Source organism: Balaenoptera musculus, chromosome 12 (genome assembly GCF_009873245.2).
Source record: "Balaenoptera musculus isolate JJ_BM4_2016_0621 chromosome 12, mBalMus1.pri.v3, whole genome shotgun sequence".
NCBI lineage: Eukaryota > Metazoa > Chordata > Mammalia > Artiodactyla > Balaenopteridae > Balaenoptera > Balaenoptera musculus.
In genome coordinates, this window is record NC_045796.1 from 7,331,569 (window position 1) to 7,350,646 (window position 19,078).

General features: G+C 47.2%; 1 protein-coding gene across 3 annotated transcripts in view; it reads left to right on the plus strand.

Annotated features, from left to right (window-relative positions):
- PRKN (parkin RBR E3 ubiquitin protein ligase) overlaps positions 1-19,078 on the plus strand; it is a 1,292,350-nt gene that overhangs the window by 1,248,499 nt on the left and 24,773 nt on the right. For all 3 annotated transcript variants that reach the window (XM_036871110.1, XM_036871111.1, XM_036871112.1), the window contains exon 12: positions 14,882-14,999. In XM_036871110.1, coding sequence (XP_036727005.1) covers positions 14,882-14,999 — 118 coding nt within the window. The remainder of the gene's footprint in view (positions 1-14,881; positions 15,000-19,078) is intronic.

Consider the following 19,078-nt stretch of genomic DNA (forward strand, 5'->3'; position numbering starts at 1 on the left):
CCAGGTGGGTCACTGAGAGTAATAATAAGTGGGGCTTACATTCCTACTCCCACCCCTTGATTCCTCAAACATCGTGTTCTACCTATTGGAGACATGGTACCGCACTGTGGTTTTTTATTTAGAGTGTAAATCTCATCTTGAAGAATAGCACCTCAGGGTGGGAGGGAGACGCAAGAGGGAGAAGATATGGGGATATATGTATACATATAGCTGATTCACTTTGTTATACAGCAGAAACTAAGACACCATTGTAAAGCAATTATATTCCAATAATGTTAAAAAATAATAATAATAAAATTTTTAAAAATAAAAATAAAAGAATAGCACCTCATCTCCACTTACTGCTGGAGATGTAGGAGCTCCAGCTGTATCTTGAAAGGCAGGCCGATCACTAGTTCAGATCAGCAGCTTCTGGGTGATATGATATGTGACAGGACCAGTGTGCACTATGGTCATGTGCCCTCAGTGACACGCCCTTTGCTAGAAAGTGGGTTTCTTTAGTCCAATGTGATGTTATACAAGATCCCATAAGCCTTCAGATGGTGGTTCTGTCTGAGGCTCTGTTGTCAAGAAAGGCAAACCCATACCTAGAATAGGAGTCAGTTCCTGTCAAGATGGAATTTTTACCTCTCCCGGTAAAAATATAATCAACCTGACATCAGCAGGCAGCTCATTCTCCTTGAAGGATGTGCCATACTAGGGACTTAATGTTGCTGGCAGGTTGGACATTGGCAGTGGCAGTAGCTACCTCAGACTTGGCAAGTGAAAGCCTAAGCTATAGGATCCAAGCAGAGCTGCCATCTTGCCACCATGATTGCTCCATTCAGGAGTCCATTGACCAGCACTGGTGTGACTGGCTGATGTCAACTGGCTGGATCATTCTACTTATTGGTTGAAGGCCCCTTTCTGTGGCAGATGCTCTCTTGTGGGCATGAGTATGTTGTATATTTCATGCCCACTCTCACAATTCTATCCACATGCCTTTTATGCAGATCTCCTTGTCTTCTTTGTCCTCAATCTTCCAGATTTTCTCCTCCCATGCCCTTAACTAACCTGTGAAGACATTTGCCACTGCCTACGAGTTTATATATATTCTTAAATCAGGACCCTCTTCATCCCACACAAAGTGTATGGTCAGTTGCTTTGCCCAAAGCTCTGCCCATTGAGAGGGTTTCTCCCCACCACTCTCTTCTAACCCTAAGAAAGGGTTATAGTACAGCAACCATCCCTTGTTGGCTTGCACTCACATGCTGCTATGGTCTTAATGAATATGTCCCCCTAAAATTCATATGTTGAAATCCTAATCCCCAAAGACGATGGTATTAGGAACTGGGGCCTTTGGGAGTACTTAAGTCATGAGAGTAGAGAGCTCACGAACGGGATTAGTGCCTGATACAAGAGACCCCACAAAGACCCCTCGCCCCTTCCACGTGTGAGGACAGAGCGAGAAGACACCAGCTATGAACCAGGAAGGGCGCTCCCAGCAGAACGTGACCATGCTGGTGCCTTGATCTTGGACTTCTCAGCCTCTGGAACTGGGAGAAATAATTTTCTGTGGTCTATAAGCCCCCCAGTCTGTGATATTTTGTTAGTGCAGCCCAAACAAAGACACATGCTAAGCAAACCCAATTGTGGACCAAGCTTGGACCATAAAAACAGCTCCCTCTGCACCCCTGTGTCAACAGCCACCATGCAGCCAGAGTTGCGAGCCAGGGGAGAGGCACCGGTGGCCCAGCAGTGGATGATGGGTAACATGGGGGTCTGACCCACTGCTCGTGCAGGTGACTCGTCCACCGTGGTCCTGCTTGGCCTGATCCCAGATGCGCCACCTTCCTCTCGTGAAGGATTGCTGCCGGCGCTCCAGCTCCATGGGGCTCAGGCGCACGCTGGGAGCTTTTCCCAAACAGTGCCGCTCAGAACTCTAGACATTGCCATTGTGATTCTCTTACTGGCTTGCAATAAACTCCGTGCGACATCTTTTCTCACCACACACACCTTGAATACCATGGGGTCTGCCTATTTGTACAGCCCCAGAGACAGGACTGCTTGCACTGGAGCCAACCCAGTGCACAGCCCTTCGCAGCTCTGACACCACTCAAAGCTTCCAGGGCTCGTGTCCCACAGGGAATGGCCTCTTCTCTGGCAGCCAGCTGGCAGGTGTTCAACTCTGTCCCCTGCCCCATCATATGGTTGGCGTCCTAGGACCACTCCTGGTACCAGCTGTCATAGGTCACGTTCCCAGGGAAACCGCCTCTGAGTCTGGCAGACAGGAGGTGTCTGTGGGCGTGCTCTCAGGAATGACACCTTAGGAAGAGAGGGAAGCAGGATTGAGCAGGGGTAGAAGCTGCAGTGATGCCGTTACAGTGGGAGATGAGGGGAGGTAGAGGCGGGGCGGGGCCCGGGAACTAAGACGGCTCTTGAGAGTTGTCTCACCCTGAGTGCGGGGCTGGAGGCTGATCTTTAGCACCCGTCCATCCATACGTCAATTGGTCATCGGGTGTGCGTTGTCCCCGCCTCCACAAGGAACTGTGGCTGGAATGAGGCAGCGCTTTGACTTAGGGAGAGTCCTGTGTAGCGTCTCGGCAGAGATGCAGCCAAAATTGCCAGCAGCTGGGGAAACCAGTACCCAAGGTGGGGCAGGGCTGGGGTGCAGCCAAGGATCCACCAGCAGAGTCAAGACTAGAGAGACTCATCAGGGTGCTGACAAGGGCAGCGGGGATACAGAGAGGTGGTGGGTCTGAGGTAGGATCCAGACCTTGGCAATGAATTAGAGGACAGGATGAGAGCAGTAATGAGTTAATGTCAATGCTCGAATTTCCACCTTGGGTGAACTTGGGTGGGTAACAGTGCCATTCACTGGAAGAGGAAACACAGGGACAGAAGCAAGGTGTTCGGGGAGAGATGACGAGTTCACTCTGGACATCTCAGCAGAGGTGCTGGGCGGGTAAAGGAATAGATGCGTAGACCACCTCAGAGGGATGCCTTGGCTGGTAAAGACACCGATTAATCATCTCCAATTGATCACCCCTCACCCAGGACCCCTACCTCAACCTCCCCGGTTCTACAACCAGAGGCTGAGGGACGTGCCTCCCCTGGAGAAGGAGAGCGAAACAGCGATGGCCCAGGAGGACTGGATTCCTGGGTGTGCTTGGCTGACTCTCTGCACACTTATCTCCTGGCCATTTACTGCTGTTCACACAAGTGCGGCCCCAGGATCGGGAGACGGGGGGAATTTATTATCCCCAGAGGTCTAGGTCCACAGTTATTTGGGAGTGTAGCTCCTGAATCGCCTGTTGGTTTAAGTAATGAAGCTTTATCAATGCACTGCGCTCAAATTCTTGACTCTGGATGTATAGAGTGGCAGATATGCAGACATGTAATGACAGTGCTAGAGCCCAGGAAATGCAGGCGCCTCGTCCGCCTGTCATTCAATAGAAAGGAGGAGAATAGGTGCAGAAGACAACACCGGAGCTCCTGTAGTGCATTCCCCAAGCATTTGGTCTGTTGGCCCTGGGGGAGCAGAAATGGCCCTGGGCTGCTACTCTCCTCCACTTCCAGGCAAGACTCTCAAATTCTTACAGCGTTTTTCCCCACCTGCCACACTGGGCCAGCAAGGTCTACAAACAATGGAAAGAGAATGTATGTGAAGTATTTTATGCCTTGTAAAGTACTACAAAATGGTACAGCTTTGAGGTTTGGGTATTTTAAAGGCTGAATGCTGAAAATGTCAGGCACTAGAGAGAGAGAAAATGAAAGACAACGTTGAAAAACAAATGGAAGCACACTTCAGCGTGTGGACACACTCACACTCACACACACACACTCACACAAACACACACTCATGTACACACTCACATACTCACACACTCACACACTCTCACACACTCACACACTCATACACTCTCACACACACTCACACTCATACACTCACACTCACATACACACTCACACACACTCACAAACACACACACTCACATACACACACTCAAACACACTCACACACACTCACACACACACTCACACTCACTCATTCACACATCAGACTTACCACGCGGGCCCAGGGCTCCGCCTCTCCCACAGCCCCTCCCGTCCTCCGCAGTTGCTCTCTTCTCCTCCGCGGCCATCACTGGAGAGAGAGCAGAACTGGGCTGCCCGCAGCACTGCCTGGGGCTTCAGCCTCTCTCCCGCGGGGGTTTCTAGAAGCCTCCCAGCCCCAGGAGGTCCTCCCAGCCTGGTGTCCCCACTGAAGGACACGATCTCCCCGGTCCCAGCCGGAGCTCAGCCCTCCTCGCAGACACCAGGCCAGAGTCCCCGCCTCGGCCGCCTCCCCGCGTGGGGAGCTCATGTGGACGCGGGGCTGCCCCGAGCCCTCCGGATCCAAGCGGGCTTAGGAGTCCTGGCCGGCTCGCTAGAGGAGGCCTGAAAGCACAGCCCTCACCTGGACCGCTTGTCCGCACCCTGCGCCCCAGACTCAGGAGCAGCTGTTGGAGCAACGCCATCACGTGGAGAGCATTTTTACAGAAACTTGTTACCACACACATATACCCCCCACACACACACCACACACACACACACACACACACCACACAACATATTCAACACACATATATCACACACACACGCATATGTGGTATATCTGCATGTGTATACTCAACACAGACCACACACCCATGCCACATGCACACCCCACCCCACATACACACTCACCGCACACACAGCACATACGTACATCACACACCAAACACACACACCTCCCATACACACTCACCACAGACACACGTACACCAAAGACTGTTTCAGCTCCGCCCGAAGAAGACGTGCCCTGGAGATTCCCTGCATTTCCTCCTCGAGCAGGAAGAGGGGAGATACCTGCAGAGCTCCTCGCAGTCACCAGATGGCGCTAAATCCTTAGGGGAAATCATATATTTTTCAAGAAATGGTGGCCAGAAGTGAAGTGACCTGGGGAAAAAGGAGTGTTCACTGCTTTCAATTGACAGCAGGGGCAGGAAAATCAAGACAGGCGAAGCATTTCTGAGTGAAGTACAGACTTGAAAAACTAAGATCTGGGTCCTGCCTACAATGAATCCTTTATTCACTGATTGATTTAAAATGGGGGGGGGGGGTGGGGATACATGTATTTATATATTGTCATCCGCAGGACAGGAGGGCTTGTAGACCAGCTGTGGGAAAAATAATTCATCTGCTCTCCCTGATCACCTCTTATCAAATGAAGCAGTTGCCAAACACATGCATGAAGGGTCAGCACATTTTAATTTATTGCTGTTGCTTTCCAAGTTTACCTTTAATTTCTTTCAGCAAGAACTAAGTGTACATCTCTTATCTGATCATCGCTATCCTGTGAGAAATCCAAGGCCAGGCAGAACGGTTTTGAAGTCAAACTGATCTGGTGTTGAAAATGAGTCTCAGCCGTGACTAGCTGTAATGGTTGATTTTTTTGTGTCAGCTTGGTTAAGCTATGTTGCACAGTTTTTTTTGTCAAACACTGGTCTCCGTGCTGCTGGGATGGTATTCTGTAGATGTGGTCAACATCTACCATCAGTTAGCTGACTTTAAGTAAAGGAGATGACCTGTAATGTAGGTGGGCCTCATCTAATCTCTTGAAGGCCTTAAGAGCAAAGACTGAGATTTCCCAGATGAGAAGGAATTCAGCCTCATGACTGTAACATAGACACTCCACCTGTGTCTCCAGCCTGCCCTACAGATTTTGAACTTGCCAGTTCCCACGATCCCATGAGCCAATTCCTTAAAGTAAATTCACATATTTTATACATATATATATATCCTACTGGTTCTGTCTCTCTAGAGAACCCTAACTGATACATGAACTGTGGTCATCATTAAGTGAATTATGTAACCTCTCCAAGCCATGCTTTCCTCATCTGTAATATGATGTTGTAAATTCAAAAGGATTTAATGAACAATGCATGCATTACGCCTAGTGTGGAGCCTGACAAATCCCAGTGTGCACTAAACAAGGTGGTTCTTTCTTCATCCATCCTCATTCCAGCACACACACACCCCACAGGATTACATCAGGCTGCAGAGATTCGACGTACACATTCAAGACAACGTGTGCTAGAGCACACACACACAATTCCTTGTATCTGTGTTGACTGCAGTGTATGCAGATGTTCTGCTACTTCTGTAGTCCACAGACCAGCTGCTTGGGCATCACCCAGGAACATGTCAAGACCTACTGATCCAGAAACTGGGAGGAGACTGTGGGCGAGCTGGGAGGGGTGGGGGGGGAGATCTACAGCAACTTGTGTTTGAACAAGGCCTCCAGGTGGTACTAATGCACACCACAGGCTAAGAACCACTGTTCTGCTAACTTGTAAGCGCTACAAGGCAGGGATTTTTTCGTTTGGTGTTTGTTTATCATCTCTTTTGTTTACATATCCCTAGTACCTAGAACAGTGCCTGGCACATCACAGGCATCCAACACATATTTGCTGAATGAAGGGATTTCTGTGCCAGCTCTAGCGAAGAATAATAGTCAGCTTTGTCCCAGAATATCTACGTTTTACACAAAGGACAAGCTTGTTCTCTGCTCTGGTTTCCTCTGTGCATTAGTGATGCCTCCACACTCAAAATCCTTTCTACATTGATAATTTTAGTCATTACTGAACTGAGCAAACCATGAACTAGTGATCTCCATCATCCAGAATACAACTTAGCTTATCTTCCTCGCTCAAGTGCAGATTTTTCCCATTTGTCAATGTGTGATAATAGCTGAACACAAAGAACTTTAAAATTCCCATTAAATGATACCTATTAATAATTCTTTTTAACATCTTTATTGGAGTATAATTGCGTTACAATGGTGTGTTAGTTTCTGCTTTATAACAAAGTGAATCAGTTATACATATACATATGTTCCCAGATCTCTTCTCTCTTGCATCTCCCTCCCTCCCACCCTCCCTATCCCACCCCTCTAGGTGGTCACAAAGCACCGAGCTGATCTCCCTGTGCTATGCGGCTGCTTCCCACTAGCTAGCTATTTTACATTTGGTAGTGTATATATGTCCTGTTAATAATCTTAATATTTATGTTGTCCCATTTCCCCATCAATCTTAAAATATGCTAATAGACATTATTTATTTACTTTCCTCCCTCTCTGTGAAGCAGTCAAGGTCCCGTGGGGCAGGGCTATATAAGGTCTAAGTGGCGATCCAAGTGGTGTTTGGTACCCATTGTACTAAGAACAGAAATCACCACTGTTATTGCCTTCATCAAGAATATTCTTCCAGGGCTTCCCTGGTGGCGCAGTGGTTGAGAATCTGCCTGCTAATGCAGGGGACACGGGTTCGAGCCCTGGTCTGGGAAGATCCCACATGCCACGGAGCGGCTGGGCCCGTGAGCCACAACTACTGAGCCTGCGCGTCTGGAGCCTGTGCCCCGCAACGGGAGAGGCCACGATAGTGAAAGGCCCGCGCACCGCGATGAAGAGTGGCCCCCACTTGCCGCAACTAGAGATAGCCCTCGCACGAACCGAAGACCCAGCACAGCCAAAAATAAAAAAAAAAATAAAAAAATAAAAAAAAAGAATATTCTTCCAAACTGAATTTGAGAGCGTGGCCCGGGAAGTTGGGAACTTAGTGCAGAGAGTGCGGCCCAGCAGCCCAACCCAGCCCCCAGCCAGACGCTTCGTTACATCCTAGCACTTCAGTGATTTCTTTCTAAACACACATAGAGATAAAGATATAACGAGTAGTTATTTCTTGTATATGTTTATTATATAAATTAATACTATATAGGTACGTATACTGCCCCGAAAAGAGAGAGTAATAATAGTTCCAAGAATCTTCTGGCCTGAAAGGGGAATGCGGTGTTCCGACTCACCAGCAGGGGGCGCGCTGCCCACAAGCAGTGGTCTTGGACCAGACCACCTGACCCTGCTGTGACTCCGGGGAAGCTGGGACCCCTTCAAAGTCGGCATTCACCTGAACGCATTCACAATCTGAATTAAGCCAACTGTTTTCAGGGATTTATGGCAATCTGATCCTTTTTGGAAAATAGATTTAAATTGACTTTTAGAATTAGGATATACTTGCCTGATTATTGACTAAACAGATGTCACAAATAAGTTTCCTAAAGCAGGAAAGATGACATGAATGCGAACAGTCTCTCAAGTTGTTCTAACTTGCATACGTATTAACAGGGTCTCCTAGGCACAAATTTTAAAACCTCTGTGAGGGCACTTTGCTTTGATTTACCTGTGTTTTTTAAAGGAGACATCAGTAGTCTTTTCGGTTTATACAAGCTCCTACAGTCTGATAGTCTCATCTCTATAAATACGAGGTGAGGACGATGATGACGACAAGATAATGGTTATAATCATTGAAAACACGAACTTGGCATTCGCGGTGCACCAGGCTCTTTGCTAAGCTCTTGCATGCTTATATTCTTGACTCGCGACCACCCTTGTGAGGGGTGGACTGTATTCATCACACTTACAGATGAGAAGACGCTGAGGCTCGGTGTCTGTCCACGGTTACCCAGCAAGTAGAGAAGGATGCTGGCATTTAAACCCAGGCACTGATGACTCCAGAGCCCTGCTCTGAACCACTTCCCATGCCACAGGCCCCTCTAAGTGTTCACTTAACAATGAGCCCCTTATAAACAAAACCCATGGTCCCTTCTTGAGCCACAGACTGTCTGTCATGCCAATACTTGACCTCGCTGAGGCAATTTTGAAGGTATATAGGAGACTGTAGGATATTGCTATTTTTAGCCATCAACTGTGTAAGAAGAGAGACTTGTCCCATGCCACCCACACCACATCCCGCCCCCTCCCCCCCACTCGCACTCACACACCGTTCCTCCCCACGACGGGTGAACACAAAGCAGGCACAGAGGTCTGTGCAATTAACCTAACTGTCACACTGCCCTATAGGAGCCACAGTTAATCACATGTAGGACGATAATGCTGAGTGACAACCAAGCCTTCGCCTCCTGGCAGCACAATGACAAGTCACTGCTTTATAGCTTGATGACTAAAGGCATAAGAGAGGGTGAGTTTATCCAACTAAACATGCTTTTCAGGCTCAAGTGAGATGGCTCCCAAGCCTCCCTGCGCCCCACAAGCCCCCAGGGCGTTTTTAAGGATTCACATTTCTGGACCCCATTCCAGAACTACTGAATCCAAATCTCCAGGTTGTGAGCACAAGCAAAGGTGTGCGTGTGTTTTCTAAATCCCTAGGTGATCCTGTAGCAGTGGGCATCCGGCCTCTGTTCGCGATCATTCCAGAAGGATTTGATATCAGTATCAAGGATACTCATAAAAGCTGCTAAGCAGAGATCTCAGCAGAAGAGACTTGATGACACCCCTTTCCCCCAGGAATTGATAGTCGAAGGTCTAACACAGTCATCTGGGCACATGAGGATGATCCAGAGCTGTGTTTCTTGGTTCCCCACATCAGTTAGGCCAGCAGCAGTAGAGGCGGGTCTCCGGCTGTCCTTCCATGTGGATCCAAGTGGGTGACGCGGAAGAAACAAGAATAATGTTGATGTGGGCGGAGGCCGCCTGAGGGGTTTTGGGCGCTCTCCGTGGCTCTGTTCTACCAGGGAGGAAGGAAGCCCACAGTGTTAGGGGCGGTGGGGCTATCAGAGATGAAAAGGGTAGACAAAAGGCATTGGCTTTGGCAACTGTGGCCTCACTCGTGTCCTTTCTGAGAACAGTTTCAGCAGGTCAGGCGGAAGTGAGATCCAGCCCCACAGCAGGGGGTCACAGAGCGGGGCGAGTGGTGGAGAGTGAGGGCGTCGGCTGGGCGCAGAGGAAGCAGAGATTTCCCGCCCCTCGGCCTCAGGGTGTGGAACCGCTCTGTGACAGTGCCATGGCCTTCAACCCTTAGTCCTCTCTGTAACATGCGACGTCATCGTGAAAGAAACTGTAGCAGCAAAAGCACGGGGTATGAAATCAGGGAGTCCAGGGGTCACACACGGATTCTGCTGCTCGAAGTCTCTGTGGCCACAGGCAAGTTCTGTTGCTTCTTGAAACTGAGGTTTCTTCCTCTGAAATAGTTGACAACAGCTCTACCTATACGGAAGGCTACAATCGCTAAATTAAATGATCTACTCCGAGCTCCTGACAGAGAGCACAGCTTCCTAATATAATAGACATGGTCACTGTTACTTCTTTTTTTTTTTATTATTTATTTATTTATCGGAGTATCATTGCTTTACAGCGCTGTGTTAGTTGCTGCTGTAGGATGAAGTGAATCAGCTGTAGGTGTACTTATATCCCCTCCCTCTTGGACCTCCCTCCCCTGCCCCATCCCCTTCCACACCTGGATCCCGATCCTCAGCTCCAGGGTCCTGGACCAGCCTGCTTTCCCTGCCTCTACATGCTCACTGCAAACCTATTACAACTTTGTAGCCGTCACGGCACGATTCCTAGACACAGCTCTGTGTCTTCTTCATGGAATCAATGGGAAAACCAGCAAGAGGGCAAGAGAGCTGGTTCCATGAGCATGTGAGGAACGGGATGCCATGCCATTTTATTGATTGATTTACTTTTTTAAAAATTAAACTCCAGTTGAGTTACAACTTTGTGTTAGTTTCAGGTGTACAGCAAAGTGATTCAGTTATACATAGACATACATATATATTTATGTGTGTGTGTATATATATATTCTTGGCAGATTCTTTTCCATTATAGGTATTATAAGATATTGGATATAGTTCCCTGTACTATACGGTAAATCCTTGTTGTTTATCTGTCTATATATAGTAGGTGTATCTGTTAATCCCAAACTCCTAATTTATCCCTCTCCCCCTACCCCACCCTTTCCCCTTTGGTAACCATAAGTTTATTTTCTATGTCTGTGAGTCTATTTTTTTCATAAATAAATTTATTTGTATTACTAAACATACTTATTTTGTACTCTGCATCTGATCATTCCAATATCCACAACCTTTGCTGGTCAAATTCTGCAGTTTTGCACTTCTGCCACTTTCACTCATGGTAGCTTGTTTTCGCCTGTATTTGGTGACTTTTTTATTGTGATCCCAGATTTCTTGGAATTTTATTTGGTTTTTTTTTTTTTTTTTGAGGTTTGTCTTTTTAAAGTGCATTACTCTACAGAAAATATTTTTGCTTCAGCCAGGTTCTTGGGTATACTGCCAATCCGGGAGTATTTCAAATTACCTTTTTGGCATGAGTCCTTTTTTAAGCTAATCAAGTGGTATGAATTCTTTTCACAAACGCTGTGCATAAGGCTTAGTGGTTGGGAATTCTCAGAGGAACTTTGTCTCTCCGACCTGCTCCACCATAGGACAAAGGCTGAGGCCAGCACATAAGTTTTTTCATCAATTCCTTATCAATTCTCTCTTCTGGGAGGATTTTTCCACCATCCACCCTGCTCTGGCCCAGGTCCCATCTCTGCTTGTAAAGACCAGGCCTTGGGCAGCCTGGGACTAGGAAAATAGCCCCATAGCAAACACCAGATTCCTCCCTCACTACACCAGTAAGATTTTCTCTTTCTTATCCTGACCTTCAGGGATTTTCCTGACTTTCCCATCAGATCAACCATTAAGCAAAGACTTTTCTTGCATATTTCATCCAGCATTTTTAGGTATATAGACCTCGGAGAAATTGCACTTAGCATGCAGTGCGCCATATTGCTGAAAAGTGGCATTTTCAAATTAGTCTTTGATAAGTAAGTAACATTATATATTTCTCTGATCTGTATGCCTCCAGTAAGCAATTTTAAACCATTGCTACAGAATTACAAGCTCCTGAACCTTAAAAAGAAAAGCTGGGGACATAAGATCGGGAAGAGTATTTGCTATGTTCGCTGAGGGTTAGGACCACACGTGAATCTGAGCTGATTGGAAGACGCGTACTTGCGATACAAAGCTACTTACTAAATCTTGTGTCGGTTCGCATTCATCACAGCTTTATCACTGGGCTCTGGGCCATGAGTGGTCTTTACGTTGTCCCAGAGCCAAAGGAAGTTTTCTGTGACCTGTGGTTGCTTCTTAGTGTTAAACTGACTCTGCTTTATTCTAACAAAGTATTCACAAATCACATGACGTCCTCTGAGTTATAAAGGAAGTTTCCTTTGTGAACGGGAGAGCTGATTAACAGAAAGGAATTGGTTTCACCTCAATGACCACCATCAGTGATGCACCCCACATGCCCTTGCTGGTTCACGGGGTCCTATTCCAGACGATTGTCACGCTGGTGCCTTCATGGGATGTGTCATTTGTTCACTGACTCAGCTAAAACATACTGAGTGCCCACTAGGTACCGTGCACTGTGCCAGACACTGGAGAGAAGAGGAAGACGCAAACGTGATCTTGGCCTTGGATGGATTCACTTTCTATTGGAAATAACAGAAACATAAATACTAATTACCATAAAAACCATTAAATGCTGCAAATGAGGTATAAACAGTTATTTACCTCCTAATACTTCACTCTTAAAGAGTGAAAACTTAAACATTTCAAAAATATTTAGAATCTAATGATGAAATGATAAAAGTTGGATTCGAATCTGGGATGAAGGATCCACTCACCAGATTCCACATCTGATCTAGGTCCCTCCCTGCACTGTGGTGTCCGAGGATGATTGCTCTACTTACTGACACAGTCGTTTCTTTTTTTTTTTGGCTGTGTTGGGTCTTCGTTGCTGCGCGCGGGCTTTCTCTAGTTGCAGCGAGCGGGGGCTACTCTTTGTTGCAGTGCATGTGCCCCTCATTGCGGTGGCCTCTCTTGTTGCGGAGCACAGGCTCTAGGCGCGTGGGCTTCAGTAGTTGCAGCACGTGGGCTCAGTAGTTGTGCCACCTGGGCTTAGTTGCTCTGCAGCATGTGGGATCTTCCCGGACCAGGGATTGAGCCCATGTCCCCTGCACTGGCAGGCGGATTCTCAACCATGGAAGCCCTGACACAGTCGTTTCTAAGCACAGCCATCCCAGCACCTCTTGCTTTCACTCTCACCACCTAGAAAACCTGCTAAGAGACCATGGTGCTGGGCGGAGACCCCGTGTGTGAACATCTCTGGTTTGGGTTTCCATCCTTCAGGTTTTCCAAATTTTTGCATTTGATCGGCCCTGGTGCTGTTATACACACGGCGAGCATCCTGAAACCTGGCACTTGGCCTTTTTACTACTCAGAGGACTCCTTTGTAAAATAAGTTTGATAGCTGCCTGATTTCTCTAGGTTACTTTGATGGGCCACTGAAATGATGGAAATCAAAGTGTAAAAAACAATGTGTTATAAATTTGTAAAGTATCATCAATGTTATTATTAGAGTAATATCAGAGTATTAGAGCATTTCATGTTATTTGATTTCTTCACTAATTTATGTTTTAGGTCATTTTTAGTACTTTCTTAATCTAGAAATAGCTCTGGGAATGTTTTTTTTTTTTTTTTAATTTTATTTATTTATTTATTTATGGCTGTGTTGGGTCTTCGTTTCTGTGCGAGGGCTTTCTATCGTTGCAGCAAGCGGGGGCCACTCTTCATTGTGGTGCGCGGGCCTCTCACTATCGCGGCCTCTCTTGTTGCGGAGCACAGGCTCCAGACGCGCAGGCTCAGTAATTGTGGCTCACGGGCCCAGTTGCTCCGCGGCATGTGGGATCCTCCCAGACCAGGGCTCGAACCCGTGTCCCCCTGCATTGGCAGGCAGATTCTCAACCACTGCGCCACCAGGGAAGCCCCTGGGAATGTTTTAAGAGTCATTACAAATTAATAAAATGACCCGCACGTTCGTATTAATTTTAAAGCATAGAAGAAAAAAATTTAATACCATAGAGGCCAAGAAGGAGGGGTTCTGTTCGGATTAACATTTTGAAATATATTTCTAGACCACAGAGTTCTTGTACTAAATTCCAAAATGTACCAATTCTTTTTCTGCATGTGTCATTCAGCACTGAAGTAAGTGAAGAGATTGTAGTGTCTGAACAATTAGACAGGCACAGAATATCTTCAGCGGCTCCTTTGAAATCCCTTCTCTTTTTCGTGGTATATGAGTCATGGATGATTCATTCCTCTGACTTGAATAATGTTAGCAAACATTTCTGAGAGCTTGTTGTAGATCTGGAGGTCATTCTATTATCAGGTAATGTGTGTCAGATACTCGTCCTGAACCTTTAAAGAAATTAACCCACTTGATCCTTGATACCACAAGGCACTAGGCATTTTGATTTCCATCTGAGATGGGAACTTTCAGAGAGTTAAGGAATGTTCCCAAAGCCACCCACCCAGGTGGAGCTGGGATTTGAACCCAGGCGGCTGGATCCAGAGCCCAGCCTTGACCTCTGGCTGTTCCCTATTCCTGCTGCCCCTGCCTCTGTCACATCAGCCTCACCTCCCTGTTCCTGCCCCGTCCTGTCTGTGACCACATTCCTGTCCAGGTGCAGGAATGAGAGATAATAAGATGTTGAAGAAAGTTTAAAAGCAAAGATTTTGGAGCCACACAGACTCTGCTGCTTATCAGCTTTGGGCAATTGTTTAACATGTCTAATCCTCAATGTAAAATAAAAACTAGTACACTCACCTGATCAAGTGTCTAACAAGAAGGTTTTAAGAGTATGTGTCACCTTGCCTGCATGTTAAGCACCCGCTAGATGTTATTTGTTACAATTATTCAAGACAATAAAAAAGAGGAACTCAAACTGCAAAACTGCAGTCTTGTCTTAGCCTGTAAGCACAGGCCAGATGCCAAGAAACCATGTTGGTGCATGTCCCTGCATGGCCAGGAGCCGTCCACCACTTGTCAAGTGAGTTTACTTTTGAGCTTCTTGCCTGAAGGCACTTCCATCTCTAAGAACCTCCTGTGCAGTGTTTCAAGGGACCCACGTTGGAGCCCACTGTGAAGATCTGAATTTCAGCTCCTTCTGTCTCATTTACCCAGGCCTACCGAGTTGATGAGAAGGCGGCAGAGCAAGCCTGGTGGGAGCACGCCTCCAAAGAAACAATCAAGAAAACCACTAAACCCTGTCCCCGTTGCCACGTGCCGGTGGAAAAACATGGTGAGTCTGGGCTGGGCAAGAAGTGAGGGCGTCTCAGGGCATCGGCTGCGTGGCTGGGACAGTCAGGGGCTCTACGAGGGCTTGCTAGCTGGGGAGTTCAGCGCTGGGACTTTGGCGCCATCTGGCCAGAGTTTGAGTCTCAGCTCTCTCACGTCAAGTTTCTTAGCCTCCTAAGCTGCAAGTTCTCTTCTGAAAAATAGAGCTGATAACAGAAGCTGTCCCGCAGCAATAGAATCATATGACATGGTGGGTGGCAAATGCCTCCCCGGTGCCTGGCATAGAGAAAGCACTCAAGAAACACTCACTGCCCTTATTATTATTTATTATTAACACTACTAAACACTTTGCACCTGATTTTTTAAAAACAAGTTCTAGGGAAACTTTCCAGTCCAATATTTCCCCCCGAGTGCCCTCCATATTACTCTGGTATCTAGAGATACTCATCGGGGAAAGGCAGATGCCACCACGTCATGTACATCTGGCAGTTGGTTCCCACTGTATCCCCTCTTGGAGAATAACAACAAGGAAAACAACTGACTTGTACTGAGCACTTACTAAATGCTGGTTCTAAGTTCTCGCTGGTTCTAAGTTCCCTTTGAGTATCAGATCATTTAATCCTCACAGACAACACATAAGGAAGCTATTATTATCCCCATTCGTAACATATATTCAAGCCATTCAGAATGCCTTTTGTAAAGAAATCTGTTTAACTTTGTCTAACCAGTTGGTTCCCAATTTTTTTGGCCATGAAACTCTCTCTTTCACGTCAGTGATTCCTATCCCTTTGAGCACGGGACACACTCTGGGCTCTGGTTTCACCATCCCTGTGGCGGGAGAGTTAGTGCCTTATGTTGGGGTGCCGCTTGGCTCCTTCATTAAACTAGCCTTTCCATGAGTTTGTTTCTGAATGGGACTTTTGCCTTCTACCAGCTTCTCTCTAAATTTTAAGCATGGGAGGGGATAACTTGGAGACACCTCTGGATGGATGAAACGACATTCACCATAGTCAGGGTCTCCCAGGAGCCCACGTATATCTGCTACTTTGCACAGGTTTACGGGCTTAGAAACACCGCCATCCATATTCGGATGATTCTCCCTGGGGATAGTCTACACCCAGGGCAGCATCTCCCTTCCCTTACACGTGTGGTCACGTCCACGCCTCCTCACATCCTGGGAGCCACCACAGCTGTGGGGAGACCTGAGAGAGCTCCTACCAGAAGGAGCGCCTCCCAGCTCCCGTCTCCTTGCCTCCTGCCAAGTGGCCCCATGCAACCGCTGGAGGATACTGAGAGGGAGAGCAGCTTGGCTCTGGGGACACGACCATGCTCGTGGCTGTGGTTTTTCCTCCCCCCGTTGACCTCCCCCTGCTCTGACGGCTGCTCTGTGCGATCATGCGGTCTGGGGGCCATCGCTGTGTAGCCCTCCCGGGCTCTGTAGTGTTGCTGGAAGTCAAACTCTAGTCTATATTCAGAGCATTCCTCTGGGCTGCCCCCTTCCCAGGGACCCTGCTACCTCGCGGGAGCCGGCGGGGCACCCGTGCCATCCGTCTTAAAGCCGTCCCAGCCCAGCACCCAGAGTTCTTTCTAAATGTGAAGCACGTCAGTACGTGCGCGGTAGGGTCAGCGGCATTAGTGCGGCTGAGAAATCAATGAAGCACAGGTACTGTTTTTCCCACGTTCTCTTCACTGGGCCTTCACTAGCTGCCCTTATTATTACATATTATTAACACTATTAAACACTTTGCATCTGATAAAAAAAAAAAAAAAGAAAGAAGGAAAATGCTAGGGAAACTTCCCATTCCAATATTTCCCCAGAGTACTCTGATATCTAGAAATACTCACTGGTTTGTCGGGGCTGAGAGCTGGCCTGCTGTGCGTGAAACCGAGCCCGCGGCCCCAGGGTGGGCCCTGAGGCTCTCTTTCCTCAGCTACGTCCTTTGTCTTCATGAATACAAACTTGAGAGCGCTGACACCTCCCAGAGCGGCAGCCACAGGCCAGGCCCCCAGCCCTGGATCAGTGGTCTCCCGGGTGGGGGGAGGGGGGTGGGATGGGTGGGAAGAGAGTTTATCCAGTGAGTCATCGTTACTCCTTCCTGTACTGGAACGCTCCTGGAAATGCAGCAGGCTGGCCCGCACCCATAAAGAGGAGACAACAACAGAATCAGAGGAAAGAGCTTTCCTATTCCTCACGGACTGAGCAGTGTTGAGAAAGAAGCAAAGGCCTTTCATCAGCGGGGATGTGCAGTGCTGATGGGCACGGGCCAGTGTTCTGTCTCACGGGTACTTAAAGGATGCAGATTCAACAGTAAGAGACCCGTTTTGCTATTTTCAAAGGTCAGGAACCCTGGCTGTCTATCCCCTGGGCCCAGAAGAGTACCCGATAAATAAATATTTGTTGAATTTAAAAGGAGCTAGGAAAGGAGATAGACACATAAATAGGTAATCTTATAAAATATGACAGAGAAAACAAGCTAGTAAAGAAAGACCTTGGGGTTAAGAGGCGGCTTCCTGGCGGAGACGATGCCTGCACCGAGAATAAGGGTCAAGGTTATGAGCCAGGCGAGGACGTGGGAGAGAAGCCTTCCAGGCAGCCAGCAGGTAGTGCAAAGGCAGGGAGGGCAAACCATCAGTGCCGGTGTGTGCAAGAAGCCCAGCTGTTCGGAGTTCCTGGACGAAGATGAGGAGCATCTGCTGAAGCGGTGGGTGGGTGGAATGCAGGGCCCAGAATGACGTGCAGGGCTTGGACCTGATTCTGTCAGACAGGGAACCGCTCCAGGGTGTGAGGCCAGAAAGCGATGTGCTCAGGTCTGCCTTGAGTCAGAGCACACCTGCAGCCCCAGAAGGTGGAATTGAAGGAGTCAAGTGATTCCTGACTATAGACATGTCTCCTAATCTGGTTCTTTCTTTGAAATACTGTGATGTACTATACATGGAAAGCTCTGATTTTTCACCTCTAGGTTTTTGTTTTTAGTGTCTACAACTGCTTTTAATTTTTAACAAAATGTGTGTTCACTTTACCATAACCAGGGTAGCATGTTAAAGGTGGATCCCCATTGTACACGTAATTCTGTCTCTTGGAATTTTGATTACTTGCAAAAGGTCCAGGTACATGTGTTCCAGAATATTCTCAGAATCATTAAATCATGAAAAATTGGAGCATATGCAAGTGTTCTCTAATGGATAGAGGGACAGGCAATCTTTAAAAGAATGAGGTAGAGCTAAATATATTAAAAAACAAAAAAATGCGCAGAATATATTGTTGAGGGAAAATGCTTCTTCACAATTCTGTGTAGCGTATGACCATGAAGGACTAAGGAGCAGGTTTATGTTTTCTCAAAATTTTGTTTGAATCAATTTGAGATGAATGACCCGTACTGAGAAAGAGTCAGACCGTTAACAACACATCTAGGAGTCCGGGATTAGGCAGGACTGGATTTAGTTTCAGGGAAACCTGATTCTCCCACTGGCTTAGAGGTCACACCTATAGATCTTTAACCTATGAACTGAAAAGCTGAAACTTTCAGCTTATTAATGATAGTCTCTACTGTTTTAAAGGATATCACTACGACCAAAACAAACTTAGGCTCCATTAGCAAGAAAAGCTATTCTCATTATCTAGCTCTCTACCTAAATTCATAGCCTGTTTCATATTCAACTGAATCCCAAAACAGTAGTTCTTCCTTCAGCAAAGCTGTCATGATAATGAGAATTATTTCCATTTTAAACGCAGGCTGAACTTGGCACTCCCTCCTATAACGCCCTTTAATCCCCGGAAGTTCTTCCTTTACTTCCACCTCAAACAGATGAGATTCAGGATCCATTTTCTCTGCAATAAGCGTCTGTTGCCAGTTAAATTTGCCTTCAGGTTGTTCAAGAACTTCTGATCTCTCATTAAATCTAATGGCAGAGTGGCCAGCCCAGGCCATGGTGTTGGCTGTGCACAGTTGGGGCTTTTCATGGTTTGAGCGTCAGTCAGGAGACAGAATCCTCTAAGAGGGCAGCCAGACTTTCTCCATGCAAATATCCACAAATTGGCATGGCATGGTCAGCAGCTTCTTGCTCGAGTTGACTTTTAAGCTG